The 19286-nt window shown below is 38.4% G+C and overlaps 1 protein-coding gene across 6 annotated transcripts in view; it reads left to right on the top strand.

Moving 5' to 3' along the window:
• The window catches only part of APBA1 (amyloid beta precursor protein binding family A member 1), a 93129-nt gene that overhangs the window by 40284 nt on the left and 33559 nt on the right, over nt 1-19286 (top strand). For all 6 annotated transcript variants that reach the window (XM_057402162.1, XM_057402161.1, XM_057402160.1 and 3 more), the window contains exon 2: nt 12343-13547. In XM_057402162.1, coding sequence (XP_057258145.1) covers nt 12396-13547 — 1152 coding nt within the window. In that variant the 5' untranslated portion in view covers nt 12343-12395. The remainder of the gene's footprint in view (nt 1-12342; nt 13548-19286) is intronic.

The following is a 19286-nucleotide window of genomic DNA, read 5'->3' as shown; positions in this document are numbered from 1 at the left end:
GACAAGCTTCAGAAATTGTGGGTCTTTGTTATAAATGGTTTATGCTGCAGTTCAAGCAAGAGTTTATGGGGGTCATAATGGTTTGTGCAATTTAGGAGGTTGGATTTATGCATTACCATGGATTTTTATAATTTCATAGAGCTGAAAGCTGGCTTGGCTGGAGAAGTCCATGTAACTTAATACCAACAGTAGCAATCTCTGTGATTGAGTTGCAACAATGTCAAATTCTGTAGTTAAGCGGTAATCTTAAAGTAATCTTGTAGCAATTTACAGAGACCTGAGAAATACATTATTTTTTTTTCGTCAGTTTTTAAATCCACTTCCCTATTTAGAATTCATTCAGTGGCTTCCTACTTTAATTGTAAATATTACATTAGAGAGATCACATACTCAGTACTTTCTGTCCTGAATTTAAGAAATTTAAACCAAAATGATGGTGTAGTACAGCAAACAAACCCGAAATTAGTATGTGTATATGAATGCTTGTAAGGTAACTTAAGCAAAGGTTGGATATTTGAAAGGAGCTCCATACCAATTCTCTGCCTGATGGATACCAGAGACCAGACCAGCATGACTTTTAATTTGAGTTAAATACCAGAAGAGAATAGAGCCTGAAATACCACACCTAAGTTTGGGTGTCAGAAGAGAAAGAGACTGTGTTGTAGGAGGGATGAACCTTCCTTGGAAAGGAATAAGAAGATAAAGCAGAATAACTTCAAATATACCGTTCTCTAGCATTATAAAATCCCTGTTATCTAGTTTCATGGAGCATTTAAGAGGCATCTCATTTTCTCTTTATAAAAACATAATTAAGTGAAATAATTAAGGCTTCCATTTTCTTTGAGAAAGGGTCATAAGCATCTTTGAAATACATTGCTTTAATAATAACTTCTGAGGATAAGTGAAAGGAGCCATTGACTCTCAGACTGTCTGCAAGCAAAAAGGGGGAAAATGTTGATAGATATATTTGAATTGTTCCAAGTATTGAAGCATTCCAGGATTATACCATTCTTCCTGTAAATTTATCCATGTGAGATGTATTTTACCTTACAGCTGCTCTCCATAGTTGCTGCTTTTCCCTCCTAGATACCATTACTTGGGTATGTTAATAATATAAAAAGATTTAATAAGGTTAAGAATGCATAATAAAAATATTTGAAATAGAATATACTCATCTGCTAAAGTTTCTATATAAAGTATTTCTGTATAAAAGGAGAAGACAAAGTAATCTACTTTTACAGAAGTGTGAGCCATATAAAGTTATTTTTTAAAGTCAGTTCTGTTTTGAAGGGAGACAAACTCTCGGGGTAGGAACAAATAATTTAAAAAAGAAAACTGCCACCCTACATATATTTAGAAAATCGTTTATTTATGTTCTGTTTTGCTTATGACTGCGTCTTCAAATGCTGTTATGCTATATCCTTTTTTCCCATTGTCTGTATGTACGACTTGATTCAGGCTGGTGCATGTGGAGGTTCTAGCTATAAATGTTGCATAGGGATGTGAAAAGAGTGTTTGGGTGACTCCCCTCAGTTTGCTTTCTTCTGAACTGTCTCCTGTGTAATTGTGTTCTAGTAGGTTTGTTTTCTTAGTGGGTAGAGACTGGCAAGTATATGGAAAGCTGTGTGGTCTTGACAGAATGCATCTGACTTTGATTTTTGGTATCTGGGACTATTGTGTGTTCTGGTTAACTTTATTGATTAGCATCAACTAATCTATTTTTTTCCTTAACCTTATGGGACCCCTGTGGCTGTTGCCAGGCAGCTCTCCCATCCCCCTTGCTCCGACTGTAGTTTCTGAGTAAGCTGCCTTGTGAAAGATGCATCCAAGGACCTCGAGATGTGTACAGTGCAACTCTGAATACTCTTCAAGTTCTGTTCTGAGCTGCAGATGTGGAGAAATGCCAGCCTTCATTAGGGTTTAATTATGTCTGGGGAACAGATTTCATATGTAGTCACCTTGGAGCAGCTAGTTCCACTGACAGAAATGTGCTTGTGCTGAAAAGTAGGTCTCAGTCAGGATCTTCCTCAGTACAGAGAGCAGAGAGTGATGTTGATGTCCTCCATTTTTGAATAACTAATCCTTCTCTGGGGAGGAACACAGCGTGTCTCTTGCTTCCTTAGTCACTGAAGGTGCAGAAGTTGTTAATGTTTCAAACTAGAAAAAACTGCTGCTGGAGACTGTGGAACAGGCAGACATGTCTGCTGAGGGCAGTCAAATGCAGGTAGGTGCTGGTCTAGCCAGACTGGCCTCTTGCAGCTGAAAATCTGGTGTGTAGTGCCTAGTGATGCATCTACTCTGGTGCTGGAAACTGGCCATAGCATTTCAAACAGGTGCTAACAGTGGACCATGTGCTTGAGAATTTTTTATCTAATCACTCTGGACTATGCTTGTGCAGCAAATGTATGACATCCTTCCACATGGGTTTTGGAGAGGACTGTGTGGCTGTCTTTACTGTGTGGCTGTCTTTACAGTAGAGCACTGTGAGGAAATACAAGTGGCAGATCAGTTTTCATTCATGTCTTTGGAAACTTGTGAGCTGATCTGTGCAGCTTTGGATTTTTGGTTTGGGTGTTTTTTGTTTGTTTGTTGGTGTTTTTTATACGGGCTGAATCAACAGTTGATCCTTGAAATAGAAGTAAAAAGCTCTGCAGGTGTTATTAGAATTTGATGGTTGGAGATGAGGGTGGGCTTATGTGGACTAAAATGGTAACAGAAAATGCAATAGAATGTTGCCAATGTATGCTGGAGAATGATCAGAATTTTAATTGAATTGAACTACATCTGTGCATTCCTACTTCCTCCTCCTTTGCATCTGTTGTTTTGTTCTGTGTTTTGGGTTTGGTTTTTTTTCTGATTTATTTTTTTTTCCTAAGAATTAAAGTTTTATAGATACAAGCTCAAATCTACTGAAGTAACATTTAAGTCCAGGAATATTGCAGCCTGAAGCTACAAAGATTTTATCTTTTTCTGGTTGTTCTTATTTTGTTACTTTCTAGGTTTTCACCTGTGTCTATACCTTTAAATGAAATCTCTGTTAGTGGGATTTCACTGTTTCTTCATGAGGTTTTGCTAGTCTGCAGACCTTACATACTCTTGCTCACCTAAATTTCTGTGAATGCAAGCAGATATGGGCTGTGATGTCTTGCTGTCACTCAGAAAGAGAGAGACAATCTAGCTAATACATAAAACCTTCTTCTCTTTAATCCAGACATATATCAGGTACGTGAAAAGGAGCTGAGAGTATGGCAGAAAGTGTTGATTCAGTTGTTCTGAATGGTGAGAGGCAAATGGAAAAGAGCTGATAGTCCCAGAGTAATCAAATGCTTTGGAATTTTAGATACCTCATCTTTCTGTCTTTCTCTTTTTTCCTGTCTGAATAACATCTCCACATCTTACATACTGCCCTTCTAAAGTCTTTCTAGAAAAAGTTAATGTCAAAACCCATATAGTAAAGGTAAGTCTAATCGAAATAACAATTTAAATAAGAGCTGTTGCTTTTGAGGCTTTTCTTTCCCTAGAATGAAGTGGAGGGAGGTGGATTGTCAAATCCAGTGTTTTCAGTAGCTAGGTATTATAGTTGCCTGGCAGCGGTACATTTGTAAGTCCTTCTTATACTATTGGACGTAAGCAAGTTCTGTACCACATCTATCCCTAACTATTTACTTTTCCACTTAACTTGGGTATAGCTCCTTTACAACTTGTGAAATATGATAAATTAAAGGAGAGCAGGATCTCTTAATTTCATGCTGTCTGAGCCCCGACTGCTTTTCATGGGGGAGTAAACTTAGCTTGAAGGTAGTAAAAGTGCCTCAGAACAAATCCTTTTACTGATCATTTTCAACACAAAATTGAAGTTACTGGGGTTTCAGCAATAATTCTGTACTGTTTTGATGAGTTGATCCTGTACTTTTGGATTTGGGTTTGGGAAGGTAGGAAACAGATTCTTAGACCAAGATGTGTTCCTCAGTTGCCTACTAATTACTAGATTTGTTACAGATGCATTTAAGAAGTAAAAAAGTTACTGTTTAGGTGTCCTAGGCTTTTTTAGTGGTTTTGTTTGTTTGTTGTTTGTTTGTTTGTTTGTTTTGTTGTTTTGTTGGAGGCAGGTTTCCTTCCACACTATTCTGCTACTTTAGTCTTTTTTATTTGAAGCAGTATCTCCTGGAAACAGTATTCCGTAACTTGCTTCTCTCTGCTGAAGAAAGCTGATTAGATTACCAGACTAACTAGCTGGACTTTACAGTCTGTTGTTTAACTCATTTTTTCTGAAAGGGGCATAGTTGCTGCAGAGCTTCCTCTCAAATTCTAGCAGACCCTTCTTCTTTTCTTCATCCAAATACAGTCCCTCTTTATTTAGAGAGAAATACATAGTTTTCATTCCTATTAAAATGATGTTATTTTTACTAATGTAACATCCTTTGCATTCAGAATTCATCACTGGAGATCAGCATTTTCACCTGTGCTGAGATGGTTCTGCCCTTTTACACAGAGAAGAAAAAAATTTAAAGTTACAGACACCTATATGCTCAGATTTAGTAATGATACATTTCTACTAATTGTACGTAAGAGACTGAAGCTAGTCTCACATTGTAGTATTGATCCTAAATGTTATGCTTTGACTTTAATTGTATACTATTTCAATTTCTCTTTCTTCTTTGGAGATGGATTTTATTAGTAACCATGATTTAAATACCAGAGTAACAATTCCAATGGTCTAAATTTTAGATTATCTGGACACTAATTAAAGGCGCATCCATAATACTCCCAGGAATAAACTCAGCAGTAACCTGTCAGAGAATCACAACAGAATGAAAGAGAACCTGAAATTTCCTTAGTTTAGCTCTTGTCGGAATTTTATTTATGATGCTTAAATATTCTAGTTGCTGAGAGCAGTCAGATTTATTCCCTCAATGAATTACAGTCTGGGATTTGATATTAATTTTTTTTAAGTGTCTTTGGTCTAGAGTGTCTGGTTATTGTACTTCACTGCAGAGATTGTCTATGGATCCTTGTCAGGATTTTTCTACTGCTTTTAGTTCATTTCTTCTGTTGGTCCATATTACCAGTTAACTTTCTTCTGGCAGTAGATGGATGGCTTCCAGTACTTCTGGAGTCCATTGTCTCATTTCTTTCATTGGTAAGACTTCAGTATTAAAAGGTGGATGGAACAGTCGGTTCCTTTTCTTGTCAGAGCACTTTCTCTCTACAGTGCCTTGAAGAATTAAGAGATCTGGCCTCTCTCTGTTGAAGGTTATTGCACGGTGTTTCTTGTTCAAGTTTAAATTTTAGTTCTGAGCAAGATGAGAATTGGAAGGGGAAGAAAGTTAAATATTTCTTTGAGAGTTCATTAACTCTGATGACTCTAGATCTGTTTACAGTTAACAAAAATTTTGTGTTCTTCTATGTCAGGTACAGGTTTCTCTCAGCTCCCCTTTCTTTTTGTGGGGGCAAGCAAAGGCCTGGAGAAGGAGGCCTGGGGGCAGGAAATAAAGGAGCTGTTGTTTTTTCTTATCCTGTGTCTGTTATGTTGTTTCCATTGTTGGCTGTGTACTGCTCATCAGCTGTTCAGCGTCTCAGGTTCAGTGGAACTGGAAATTAATTTTGTTTCCCCTCCCTCCCGCCCCCCAGATGTTCAGTTTAATAATGCTGCTTCTTATCTGTTTAAAACCCCTGTTAAAACCAGGTAGAGGTGATTTGCATAGGCAGTAAATAATTTCTATTTTCAATAAGCTGTTAAATTTGTAAATATAATAATTTATCATTTATTCCTAAAGTACTTTTCAAATGTTATGAAAAGTTGTAAAGACAGTTATCAGATGAATTTTTTGTTTTGATTTTTTTTTTTTTTTTTAACTGGTCTTCTGTTATTTCACCAACTTATGTGCTGCAGTAGATGAAATGGGAACGTGCTTTTGAAGTTACGCAGCACGGGTGAAGTTGTGTTATCAAAACAAAAAGTTCAAAGCTAAAAGCAGGTACCTAGGATTAAAAAATTGAGAGTTAAAATGCTGTTGAGCAAAAACATGATATGGTCCTAGTACTCCAGTGTCTGCTCTTCAGGGAGTGATGACATGTCCAGACTCCACAACACATGTTGTGTGACGCGTTCATATTTATTTAATTATTTAGCCAATTCAATTTAATAAGATAATTAGGAGCTGATGTAAACAATTTTAAAAGTGGAAACAGAAATTCAAATTAACTTCTTTAATTAACTTTAACATCTAGGGGGTGGGGAGAAGGGGAAATAAAATTAGTTTCCAGTTCCACTGAACCTGAGACACTGAACAGCTGATGACCAGTACAGTCAATGATAAAACCAACATAATAGACGCAGGATAAGAAAAAGAGGGTTAGTCTGAGATGATATAAGCATGGGCTGGTGTACAGCTCACTTTTAATAACAGTATTTCTTTATTTTTTTGTTAAGGACCTGTGTGCTCTTTTAGGCACAGAAAAAGGTTGATTGAAGTAAAAGCTACCTCCTTTTGAAATTTGCATGCCTTACTAAAAACAAAATACTCTTCTGTTGAGCTTTAAGCAGTAGTTTGTGTTTTAAACTTTGCTCCTGCTGAGTTCGGAAGCAGCTCTGGGACTCAGGAATGGAAGCTTCCAAGGTTATTATGAACCAAATTGCAGTAAAAGACTTTGCAGAAAATATTAAAGGCAATGTACAGTGTTGAAATGAATATGCTTAACTTGTTTAAAATACTACAGTGATACAAGGATTCCAGAAGTACTTGTAGAAGATTTTGTATGTAGAGCAGTATTGTGCATGCAGCTTTTCTGCTTTACAGTTACAGTATTAGGAGTGTTCATAGTTCAGCCTCATCAGTATGAACTGATATGTATATGTGTGTGCATGTGGTGGGATGTTAATGTCACTTTCCAGGTGCTGCTTTCACTGACTAGCAAGAAGCATACGTTTCACAGGGATTTGGTTTTTTTTTTAAGCTGTTTTGGATGAGCTTACATAGCACATGGCAGCAGAAGCACTCAGGTTTCCCAAGCAAGTTACAGCTCAGAAAAGAGTTGCCTAACACAGGAGAGGTGGGGAATTCTCTTCAAGGGGGCATTGCATATGTTGTTGAATTCTCAGCCATTTTATACTGTAGAGGCTCTTAAAACCTAAAGATTTTGAAGATGTGTTTCAAAGACCTGTGTTTGCTAAAAGACTATGTTGTTTTTTTTCTGAAATGTAACCTGTGTTCATATGTCTTCCTGAGATAACTGTCTGTTCAAGGGAAACACTGGTGTATTGCTAGAGTCTGGAAAAACGTAGAAGCTTTGTGAAATTCCTCACAGAATGTGCTGAGACAACCTGCAGTTGGTTTTGGGATGCCTTTGCAAATTCAGTCAGAGGTCTCTCTGCTTCTAATGTGGCCTGTAATTTTGGGTAAATATATTCAGAGAATAGCAATTTTTTTTATGAAAGACATGGAGGTATATATGTCCAAAGTTTTTTGGAGAAGGCAGAACTATTTTTGGTTACACACTTGATAAACAGTTATGCTTCTTATAAGTGAAAAGATTCATTTCAAAGGTATATGTATGTAAACAGGCCTTGCAATGCTAGAGGCTGGGGCTCTTGAGGCTAAGGAGCAGCACGGGGACATGGCCGTGGCAGGGAATGAAATGGACAGGGTCACCTGGGTAGTGTGAGCAGGATATGGGCTGAGAGCCAGGGGAAGGCAGGGGCTGACTCCTCTGCTTGGTGCCTATCAGACCCCACAGGGGTACTGCCTTCCCTTTGGGTCCGAGATACAGGAATGACACTGAAAAACTGGTTGGAGAGGAACAAGGGCCACCAAGATGGTGGGACTGGAGCCCTTGTCTTAAAGACAGTTAGAGTTGTTTGTGCTTTGGGCAGGGCTTGGACTGGAGACCTCCTGTGGTCCCTTCCTTAGCTGAGTTACCTTATTATCCTATATGTGACAAAAAAAAAAGTGTGTGTGTAGTCTTGGTTCCACATGGTGTACACGGCTTTTGTTTTGAGACACTAACAGTAGTACACATAGCTATCAATAGTGTGATTTTTCATTCCAAAAAGACAGTATTAGACTCTGAAAATACAATGCATAATGCTCTTATGTAGTAAACTCTTAAGTGTATTGGAAATAATAACAATAATCATTTTTAAAAGCTTCATTTCTGCCTGCATGCACAAGAAAGCAAACAATTATACCTGTTATACATATTTGGAAAACAAATAACAAACAAATTGGAAGCTGAATAGTCACATTTTCATCTTTTCTTATTACATGTATTTTCCTGAGTAACAACGGGCATAGGTGTTGTGGTCTTGCTCTGAGGTAGCAGTGTGCCTCTTGGTGGTGTTTTAAATTTTTTTTTTTTTTTTTAAATATAAAGTAGCAGAGAAAAATCCTTAAACTTCCAGCTTTGTATTCATGTTGCTTCAGAAATATATGGAGATGTTTAATTTTTCTTCTTTACAGGCAGGCAGGTAGTTTAACCTTCAGCATAGAGCTGGTTGCAGTAGTAATCAACCTCTGATTTGTCTATTTTGAAGGCAGATTCATCGATCAAGCCCTGAGTGCAAAGCTAAGAGTGCTTACAGGGCACTTTCCTGTGTATATTTGATTACTGGAGCACAGCTGCTGTTCAGAGTAATTAATATGAGAGTATAATATCTTTCAGATGGGTGCTGTGTCTTTATTTCCAAGGTCAGATGACCTCTCTTGCTTAAGTTCTCTTCTGTCTCTGGCATTTTATGTAAGTTATTGATTTTTGATTGCTTGCTCGAAATAAAGTACTTATGGAAGGCCTGGTGAGAAAAATCAGTCAGACCTTGTATTTGCTTGAGGGAAATGCTACCAAGAATTAAAAAAATGTGAAGTTTAGTAGTCTTACAGCTACCATATATGAAAAGGGACTTAGTGCTTCTAACACCCAACTTTAATAGGTGATTCTATAAATTACCGTCCTAAAGACTGATTGCTAAACAGTCAAGTTAATGTACTTGACTTAGAAGCTTACTTTTCATTGAAGTATATTGGGGCTTAGGTGACATAGGGATATTTATTCAAACTATACTTCTATAAGTAAATATTTTTTTCCTAGCAAGTAAGATTTCTGCTTTGCTTTTTTTTTTTTCCAAAATACATTTGATAATAATATTCCTTTACTTACAAAATTAAAAAGTTAAATTAAATTGAAATTGTTGGAGGAATGGCAAAGAGAAGAGGATTTTTTTTCAGTGTAAAGCTTAAAGTTTCCTCTTCATCCCCTCAAAAGACATACCTTTGAAATTTTCAATATCTGAAATTAACCTGAGCTCATTCTTCAGATTGAGCAATTTCACAGGTGGAAATTTGGAAACCTTCAGTTTGAAAAAGGAAAATGTTGGAGCTCTCAGGTGTTATTAGCAATGTTTTGTATGGTTTATAATCTCTATAATTTGTTTCTCACAGCTAGACATACCACTAATGCTATCTGTCCATAATACGCATTGTGTTATGAGCATGTATTAAAATTTCTAAAACAGGTTCACCAAATTTCAGAAATTGTCAGAACTTTTCTTGTTGCAAATATTGTGGCATTTGATACCTTATTTGACTTGAGGTATACATAGTCTTCATACAGTTGAATTTTACCTTCTTTTCTAACTTTAGATAATTGACTCCCAATAGCATTCATTTTTTCTCTGGGCCCCCCAACATAGGAAAGATATGGACCTGTTAGGCTCTAGGGAGACCTTAGAGCAGCCTTCCAGTATCTCAAGGGAGCCTACAGGCAATCTGGAGAGGGACCTCTTACAAGGGCATGTCGTGACAGGGCAAGGGGGAATGGCTTTAAACTGACAGAGGGGACATTTAGATTAGATATTAGGAAGAAGTTCTTTACTGTGAGGGTGGTGAGGTGCTGGCACAGCTTGCCCAGGGAAGCTGTGGCTGCCCCATCCCTGGCACAGTATTCAAGGCCAGGATGGTCAGGGCTTTGAGCAGCCTGGTCTAGTGGAAGATGTCCTTGCCCATGGCAAGGCGGTTGGAACTAAATGAGCTTTAAGGTCCCTTCCAACCCAAACTGTTCTCTAATTCTAAGTTAAAAATGTGGCAGGATACATTAAAAATTTCAGAAAATTGGTCATCGTCCTGGCTTTACATATAACTTCATTTCTCTCAAGTAGTACTGCCCTTTTTCGCTGGGTGACTAATGACACTTAGGTGCGAGTTAGGGGCTACTCTGAATGCAACACATTTAAGCTAGTATTTTTAAACAGACCTCTGTTTTAGCCTAACTCTTGTATATTTGCAAAGCAATGGAAATTTTATAAGTTACTTCAGTGGAGCAGGTAATCCTGCTTGGAATGGACTTTTCAAAGAGCTGTTACGCCTTGGCATCTTCACCCTTCCTTTCGAGGGCTTAAAAAGGAAAGCTCTCCAATACTGTTGCTCCTGTTTACTTAAATATATCATATGCTGCAGTGGGAGAGTGTTTGATTTGTTAGTCCTGGCACAGCATTGCATATAGACCTGGAAGTCTTAGTTGGAAAAAACCTTACCTTTTCAGTGAAGGCTTCTAACTAACATACATTCTTTAGCTAGAAGAAGCAAACTGAGTTTTTTCATAGAAAAAGGATCAGTTTGTATAGAACATCTTTATCTGTTCGGTTAATGTTATTTATTAGGTATTATTTTATAACTGCATTTTTGTATATACTGTATCACATACTGTACATTTTTCTCCCCTGTGTTGAGAGTGGGAAAGGCAAGTCTTAGAGGTCAAACATAGCATGCTTGATTTGCAAGACCTATGTATGCGCTGCTTCTGAAAATTAAAGGATCTGTCTGGAGCAAGGGCCAGGATATTTTTTTTTTTTTTTTTTTTTTTCAGGACTCCAAAGCTTTAAAGGCTAAAATATGAGGTGTGACAGAGACAAGGAGGGTTAGATGAGCTGGAAGGTGCACCCACTGAATTTCCCGTGGAAGCCTAGTGTAAGTAATTCCCATCTAGTCTTGCCTTCAGGTTGACTTTCCTAATAGAGAGCAACTAAAATTACTGTTGCTTTCTTGCCGCGGGACATTATTCCCACAGCCCTTTTGCACAGCACTTGTCTAGTTGGCAAAGTGTGCCACCTGAGTTTCCTTGCCTCAGTTCAGTAGATTTAGTTCATGTTCTATTTTGCATCACATTATTTTTGTAATTAGTAATTGACCAATTGATTTTTTATAGATCCTTCAAGTTATAACTCTTCCATAAGGTATCTTTTCTTTTAGTACTTACCACTGAGTCACATGCCAGACCTATATTTTACTTACAGACATGTGGTTTAACTCAGGGTCTTAAAAGGACATAAAATGTCCTTTTTATGACCCTACATTTTAAAAACATAGGGCAAGCTTCAAAATTGCTGAAGCTTTTATATAAAAATTAAGCATTCTGAGCTAGGTAGGCTTGTTTGCTCCAGGAAACTTCTAGAAACTAATCTGTGGTTTTATGGAGTTCTGCTGTTTCTGGGGCCTTTTTTTTATGGCCTATTATTACTGGCAGACATCTCTAGTTATTATACAATCTTTTACCCAAAGTCAGCAAGGTTAAGATGCCTCACTACTGTCAATGTGGTCATGGTTAAGAATATTAGTAATGTCTTCTCCATATTTTAGGAAAGAGATTTGGTGTAGAAGTCATCTAAAGTGATTATAGATACATTTCATGATGGTAACTGTGTTGCATCTAGTTGTCTTGTGCTTCCCTAGGGAGAAAGAACAGGTCCTTCAGATACCTTGAGAGTATATTTTTATTTCCAATGATAAGTGCAGAGGGTGACTATCTCAGCCAAAGATACCATACTGAAAAAGGGTCGTATGCATAGCTGTCATGTATCTGAGCAATTGCAGACTCCTGCGATGGAACTAAATCTGTCATTTTACATTACAGCATCCTTTCCTTGCACTGAATTAGTGAGCTATAGGCAGAGGTGGAGCAAGGGTGGAATATTTCTGTCATAACTCTACCATGATTGAGCTGCTGGCCAGAGTTAGCTTTACTAACACGCACCTGCCAATGTCATTGAAATGCCAGAGCAGTCAGTGGAAGCATCTCCATCAGGTTGCTTGAAAGTGATTCTTCCACAAAGAATTTGTACACAGAAGTCAGAAGTGCAGTTCTGCAGGGCATCACTGTTGCTTCCTGCTTCTGGAGGTCATTTGGATTGGGGGTTATACTGTTGTGCTGGCTGTGGTCTGACTTCAGAGCTCATAAAGTGAAATGTTTGCCTGCTGGGGAAGGAAGGGTGCCTTTTGTTGCTTGTGTTCATTGACTCCACTTTTTTTTGAAGAGTAACATCAAATATTGGGGTTTTTTTCTATTTCTTTCCAGCTGTGATAGACAAAATGTCAATACAATAAGTGACCTACCCACCAGAATTTGCCATGAACCATTTGGTTGGACTGCCTGTGGGGGAGGTAAGTGAAGAGCCAGCAAATGGAGCAGTAAACGAATCAGTGGAGGCTGACCTGGACCACTCAGAGGTGGAAGAGGAACAGCGGTATGCAACTCGCTACCCAAGACATACAAACAGCAGCCAAGGAGGCCTGTCTGGGCAGGAGGAAGAAGGGATGTTAGCTCGGTCAGCCAGCACTGAGAGTGGTTTCCACAATCACACGGATACTGCAGAAGGGGATGTGATAGCCACAGTGGAGGACAGTTACGACACAGAAAGAGTTCAGGAAAATGAGGATGAGAGCGCATATGCTGTGCAGTACAGGCCCGAGTCTGAAGAGTACACAGAGAATGCTGAGGCTGAGCATGGTGAGGCCATTCATAATCAGACATTGCCTAATCACTTACATTTCCATTCCATTGAACACGAGGAAGCCATGAATGCAGCCTACTCGGGTTATGTCTACACACATCGGCTCTTCCACCGAGGAGAAGATGAACAGTATGCTGAGCCTTATGCTGACTATGGACTGCAGGAGCATGTATATGAGGAGATAGGAGATACACCAGACCTCGATGCTAGAGAGGGTATCCAACAGTATGAGCGGGAAAGGGAAGAAGCCGATAATTACCGCAAGGAGGCACTTGGTGCCCGCCTTCACCATTATGATGAACGGTCTGATGGAGAGTCTGACAGCCCTGAGAAGGAAGCAGAGTTTGCACCCTACCCAAGAATGGATAGTTATGAACAAGAGGAGGATATTGATCAGATTGTAGCAGAAGTGAAGCAGAGCATGAGCTCCCAGAGTTTAGACAAGGCAGCTGAAGACATGCCAGAGGCAGAGCAGAGTTTGAAGCATGGTCATGCTCTTGCTGGTGATGGGCATGAAAGTAATGGCCATCTCCCAGCTGGTTCTCGAGTTACATCCAGCTCAGGAGAATCTGTACAGAGGTACAGTAAGGAAAAGAGAGATGCAATTTCATTGGCCATCAAGGATATTAAAGAGGCTATTGAGGAAGTGAAGACGAGGACCATTCGTTCTCCTTATACCCCTGATGAACCTAAGGAACCTATCTGGGTGATGAGGCAGGACATCAGTCCAACCAAGGACTCTGACGACCAGAGGCCACTAGATGGCGATGTGAGTATACGAAGCTTTCATCTGTCAGGTTATGTATGTCTTATTCCTTTAATTGTGACAAAAATGGCAGTGAAGGAGGGTGCATTTTCTCCTTACTCTGTGACTCACCCTGCACTAAAGTAGGTAAAGCATTGTTAATGTTAAATTAGTACTCTAGAGAGCATGTAAGAGGTAAGCATGTGCATGATCAGTGGGCCCCATTTTAGTTTATGAAGCACTGCTGACCCTAGTACACTTTATAAAATTTTTCCACACTAAGCTCTTTACTTCTTTTTCTGAAACAAATACTGTTCTATTTTTTACTGCCATAGGATATTTTAGAATAGCTACCAAACACCTTGTCCTCTGTAATCTATCCTTGTGTGTTTTTGTTAATCATAAATTTCACTTCTTGTCACATAACAACCCTAACAGTTCCAGCAGAAGTCTGGAATGTCAGTGTTCTTTATGATGGTATTGTAGATCAGATTAATATTTCAGAAAATCTGCAGGTTTCTGTCCATTTGCAGGCTCTAGAAATGTAGATGGTCTTACAGTCCGTTCCAACCCAAACCATTCTGTGATTCTACGATTTTATTTTTCCTGGAAAACTGTTGGAAACAGACAGTGATGAGTATGTCTGGATTGGTGGGGTTTTTTTTTTGCTTCTTCATAGTTTCATTGTTTTTTTTTCTTGTTTTTAAAGCAACCTGTATTGCAAAAATTACTTCTAGAGATATTTTTAAAATTATGTCTGTTACTAAGTTGATTTGCAGGCACAAGGAGGGCTAAAGCAATGTTCCCAGATTATTCTGTATGCGATAAGAATTATTTCTAACTTTAAAAGTTTCCAAAACCTGTAATTTATTTCTCTCTAATTTTATTAATAGATCACATAATTCTTTTGTTGTTCATTTTATTCACCACATTGCCTGTTTGTAAGTGGTGTCTTTGTCTGGAAGGATCAAAGAGTTTTCTGTTGCTTCCTGATTGTCTAATTGTAACACACAGTACCATGCTGATCTCAGTGATGTTAAGTTGCGGATCCTAAAAGCACTGAATTCTTCCTGAAGGTGCTCCAGCGGCTCTACCACATCTTGCTGCACCTTGCAGAATTTAACTTTTCTAAGGTATGCTGGTAGGACTCAGCCTAGTATGTTCATATAGTAAACAAAACAGGTGTTTCCAGCAGTCGGTATGTACATACTACAGGTTTATGTTTTGCACCAAAGTTAACTTCTTACTCAAGATTTTTCATAGCCTATTACATAGGAGCCTAACTTAGATTTTCAGTGCTGGCTAGTAATCACATCAGTAATGTATAATGACATCATATCTTAGTTCAAGGGTGGTTGTAGATGTGTGGGCAGACAGTAAAAGAGGAAGTAAATTAAGCAAATTGTTTAGAAAGTCTGTACAGATTGAGGGGAGCACATGCTGCAGAAGGGACTTGGGACTGGGTAGGAATTCTCTTTTTCACTGAAGGTGAGGTATGCATTTGTCTTACTGGATTCTTTAATTCAGATGACAACTCATGAACAGTCTGAACAGTCTGCTTTCTTTAACAAAGCATTCTTACAATTAGGACTGAGTGGCCATGAGTGATTAATTCTAATAAAAATACAGTTGAAGCCCGTTCATCTAAATGTAGGTTTTCCTTTATCTCCTTTGAGAAATAAAACAGGATCTCACACAGGAGCTTTTCAGTATAACCAGTATAAGCCAGAGATGTTATTCGGTCTGATTTGTAACACTGGCCTTGAAATAAGAAGGAATTGTGTAAAGAGAGTGTTTTACCTTCAGGCAGACACCCTTTTCTTGCCCCAGAATTATCAAGGAGCTGCAGATAAGTAATGCATTGTGGGTGCTTTTATTACCTTCAGTTGTTTTGTGAGACTACCTTGGAAATTGTGCCTGCATTGTTTTTTAACAAAGCCATTTTGCATTTAGAGGTAGAACATCCCTCTAAATATCTGTAGCTATTTTGTGTTCTTAATCATATGGTATTGAAACTGGTAAGACCTCTTTAGATCCAAATACCAGTCACTTTTTATTTAGCTAGGAGCTCTCCATGAGAGACCACTGAAGCCAGAGAGTCAGAAGAGTGATTTGCAGTTGAGACTCATGAAATATGACAGCCTCTTTTGTCTTTTTTTCACCAGAAAGCCACTGTTACTCCATAGTGCTGAGCATTTGGATGATATACTTACAGCAACATATTTGGTAGATACTAGTTTGAAATGTCCAGAGACTGTTTTGGGAAGCTAGTGTTCTGAAAGTGTTCAGCTTACCTACAGCTGTGTATAGTTTACGACTGTTAGGAAAGACCGTGGTGATAAGAAAGCTACAGATCACTGTATGCATTTGGTTTTAAGATGCCCCATTTCCAGGTTTAGTCACAGTTTAATCTACCAGGAATTTCAGTCATTCTTGTTTGTTTCTCCTCAAAATAAATGTTTAGCAGGTATACAAGAAAAGAAAATTGCTCACAGCCCATGGGCAGTTCTATTGTAATAGGCTCTGGTAGTCCTGTATTCTAGGAGGCAGGTAGCAGACTTCTGTGAATAAATAAATTGTGTACTGAATTACCTGCTTAATATTTAACAATGGAGAGTATTTGCTGTTGTGTTCCTTGTGCATCCCAGTTTAGTGACGCATACTTTCCCTTTAGAAATGGTCTGGACATCTACTTTGTGGGGAAGGTGTTATGTCTATTTGATAAAAGCTGAAAAATTACCTCAGTGTCCTTTGAATAAATATGGCAAGATTATTTTTTTTTTTATGTTTGTTACACATATGAGATATGAGTAATGGGCATATATTTCCAAAATCTGTTTATCAGAAGTTTTTTTTTAAACCAAAGCAGACCATCACTCACATATAGCCTGGTGAGGATGTCTTTTTCAAATATAGTGGTAGTTAGAGCTGCACAACTGCAAGAAATGTGGGATTATGGTGGAAAAGTTTTGTGTAGTAGATGTCTCAGAATGCAATTAAATGTAATAGTGTATAAACTGAACAGAATGTCTAAAAAAGCATCTTAAAAATGTCATAGAGCTTTGAGAATAGTGGCTTGCTTAGTTGTGGAAGTACAGAGACCTGCTGAGAACAGCACTGAAAGACAAAAAAAGCTCAGGTAGTTAAAAGAGTGTATCTGTCCTCTCGTGTCCAAAGAAGAGAAGGCTGCCTCCTTTGTTTCTGCCATAATCAGGAGAGAACAATGGTTTGAAGGGAGAATGTCTACATTTCAGAACTAAATTCCATGACCTTTTTCTGGAGTCTATTCAGTTATACTTGGGGTTATAGATCTGAAGTTCAAGTTTTGTTGACCTGCAGGGCATAGTTTGTTGCTGTGTGCCAAGACTTTGGCTCTGCAAAGCCCTCTCATTGATGTTTGCAATCTCTGTTCCTCTGCAGACACTTGAGGTGGTGTCATGTTAGAATAAACCCTTATATAAAGTAAAACCATGTTCATGGGTAGTTTGAATTTATGAAGTAGAAAATCAGAGCTGAAGACAAGCCTTTCAGGTAGAACAGAACTGAGCTGCATTGTTTTGCTTCTCACTTGGTTTTGATTACATGTATTTTATTTCAACCTTTGAGTTTTCAGTTACAGGATTTTCTCAATTCTGATAACTCCAAAAGTGAGGTGTTTTCATGGAGATGAATTTGCTTCACTTCTTCCACTGCAGGAGTAATGTATTATTAACGAGGCAATAAACAAGTCTGTTTTAAATAATTAAGCAGGTTTCAGTAATAGATGAACTAAGCCGGGGGGGGGGGGGGGGGGGGGGGGGGGGGTGGGGGGAAGGAGAGAGAAAGAAATGAAACAGAGATGAGTTTGTATAGATATGATATTTTCTTTTTCTGAGCAGACCTTTCTGTCATCTATGTGAGACCATAGTCTTAGTTAAAAAAAAAAAAAAATCACATCTAAAAACCCCAAACAAAAAGTCATTTAAAAAAAAACATTTTAATATCCAGGGATGAAAGCTTTTTGCTAATCCATTGATCATAGAGAAGAAAAATCTATTGGTTAGTCTCTGTGAAGACAAACACTCTCCAGCTGAGTTACAGGCTTTTAAATTACAGTGAGCACTGGATACCTAGCCCCTTTATTTTTTGTTGTTGTTGTTTGTTTTATTATGGTTTTTAATTATTGGACAATTAAAGCAATTCCAAGTGATGTTTCTGTGCTGTTGAAAACTAGAACAGCACTTGGTACAGTTAAAGTCTCTTGAAAACCCTTGAGAGATCCACACTAATTTTTTCAGACTGACACATGAAGCTACACCCAAACTACGAGTTCAAGTGAAAGTGCAGCTAAGGAAGTCTGTACTTGAGAAAGAGAAGCAGCCAGCAGTGAACTAGCTTCCAGGAGCCCTGCTGGGGCTGGCAGCCTTCCGTCCAACATGCATGCTACTGAATGTACCCTACCCACACTGCATGTGTGTGTGATCTGATGGGCAGTCAGAGTCCATACAGCCTAAGATTTTATTCAAAGAGGACTTACCAACTTACAGTGTGTGGTTGTCGTACTGCATGGTCCCTGCTATTGAGTCAGGCGGCCAAGAAATGGGCAAAATAAAGCACCCTGTCTCAGGTCAACTCGTATCACCTGCACACAGTGGCCTGGGGCAAGTTCTGGACCACCCGTCACTTTGCTGACTGGTAGATAAGTGTACTGGGTATGTGCAGAGGCAGTTACATCTCAATTACAGTTACACCACAAGTACAGTCAAAGCTGAGTTTCAGTTGCAGTTGCACCACAAGTACAGTCAAGCTGAGTTTCATCCTTATGTCACAGTTATAAATTGATATATTGTGCCACAGTATGCATGAATATGTACCGTAATTCTGAATTGGCTTTGCTTTTTCAAGCTCTCCATTTTTAACAATGTAGTTAAAGCAAATTTAAACAAAGACAATTGATAGTGATATTTAGCTATATTGTAAGGAACTTTAGCATTCAATTCCATTCTTTATGGGTACATTTTGTTGTCTAAAAGCTATGAATACGTTGATGGTCTTGGTCTACATTTTAGTGAATAGAATTTGAACAGTTTGAATCACAGTAGACACTCTGCCACAGCATAGCTGTGATAAATACAAAGACATTTACTGCCATAGTTGTGCTGTACTGGGCAGTGCTTGTGAAATTATACTTGCATGTGGGACCTAAATGTTTTCATATTGCTTTGACATTTGCCTAATGTGTATGGGTCCCTTTTTATCACTAAAATAAAATAAATTTAAAAGCCTTGCCTTATCCACTTGCCTACTCTGAACTAATGTACAGGAAGACAATATTTGCCATTCCTCTGCCAAGAAGCCTTATGTAGATATTAGTGTTATGTAAATAATGCCCTTTTGTTTAAGTGAATCTTGCATTACTGAAGTATTTATTGATTTCATGCCCTCTGTCCCAGCCTTGTATGTGATGACGTGACCCACTAGGTTATACTCTTCTAAGATATGCTGCTGATAAGAGCAGGTAAAACTACACTGCTTTTATAGAGCAAGAGCTTCATGAGCTATTCAGTAGCCAGCTGGATCTGTATAGGTTAAGTGCTGCACAGTCCTCTTCTGTTACAAGTTCTGTTACTAAATTCCTCTGCACAATAGCAAGGAAGGCTTCTCAGGTGCAGTGCATTACGTGTTAGTTAGAGTCAAACACCAAAATTGAGATGGAGAATTTTTGGATGTACCAGGTTGAGTATCGTAAAAAAAATGTAAGTACATATTTCAAGAGGACAAATG

Source organism: Pezoporus wallicus, unplaced genomic scaffold, assembly GCF_028554395.1.
Source record: "Pezoporus wallicus isolate ANWC-B61680 ecotype Strahan unplaced genomic scaffold, APGP_CSIRO_Pwel_v1 contig_6275, whole genome shotgun sequence".
Taxonomy (NCBI): Eukaryota; Metazoa; Chordata; class Aves; order Psittaciformes; family Psittacidae; genus Pezoporus; species Pezoporus wallicus.
Note: the sequence above shows the minus strand (reverse complement) of the source record. Positions and strands in the feature narration are given on the sequence as shown.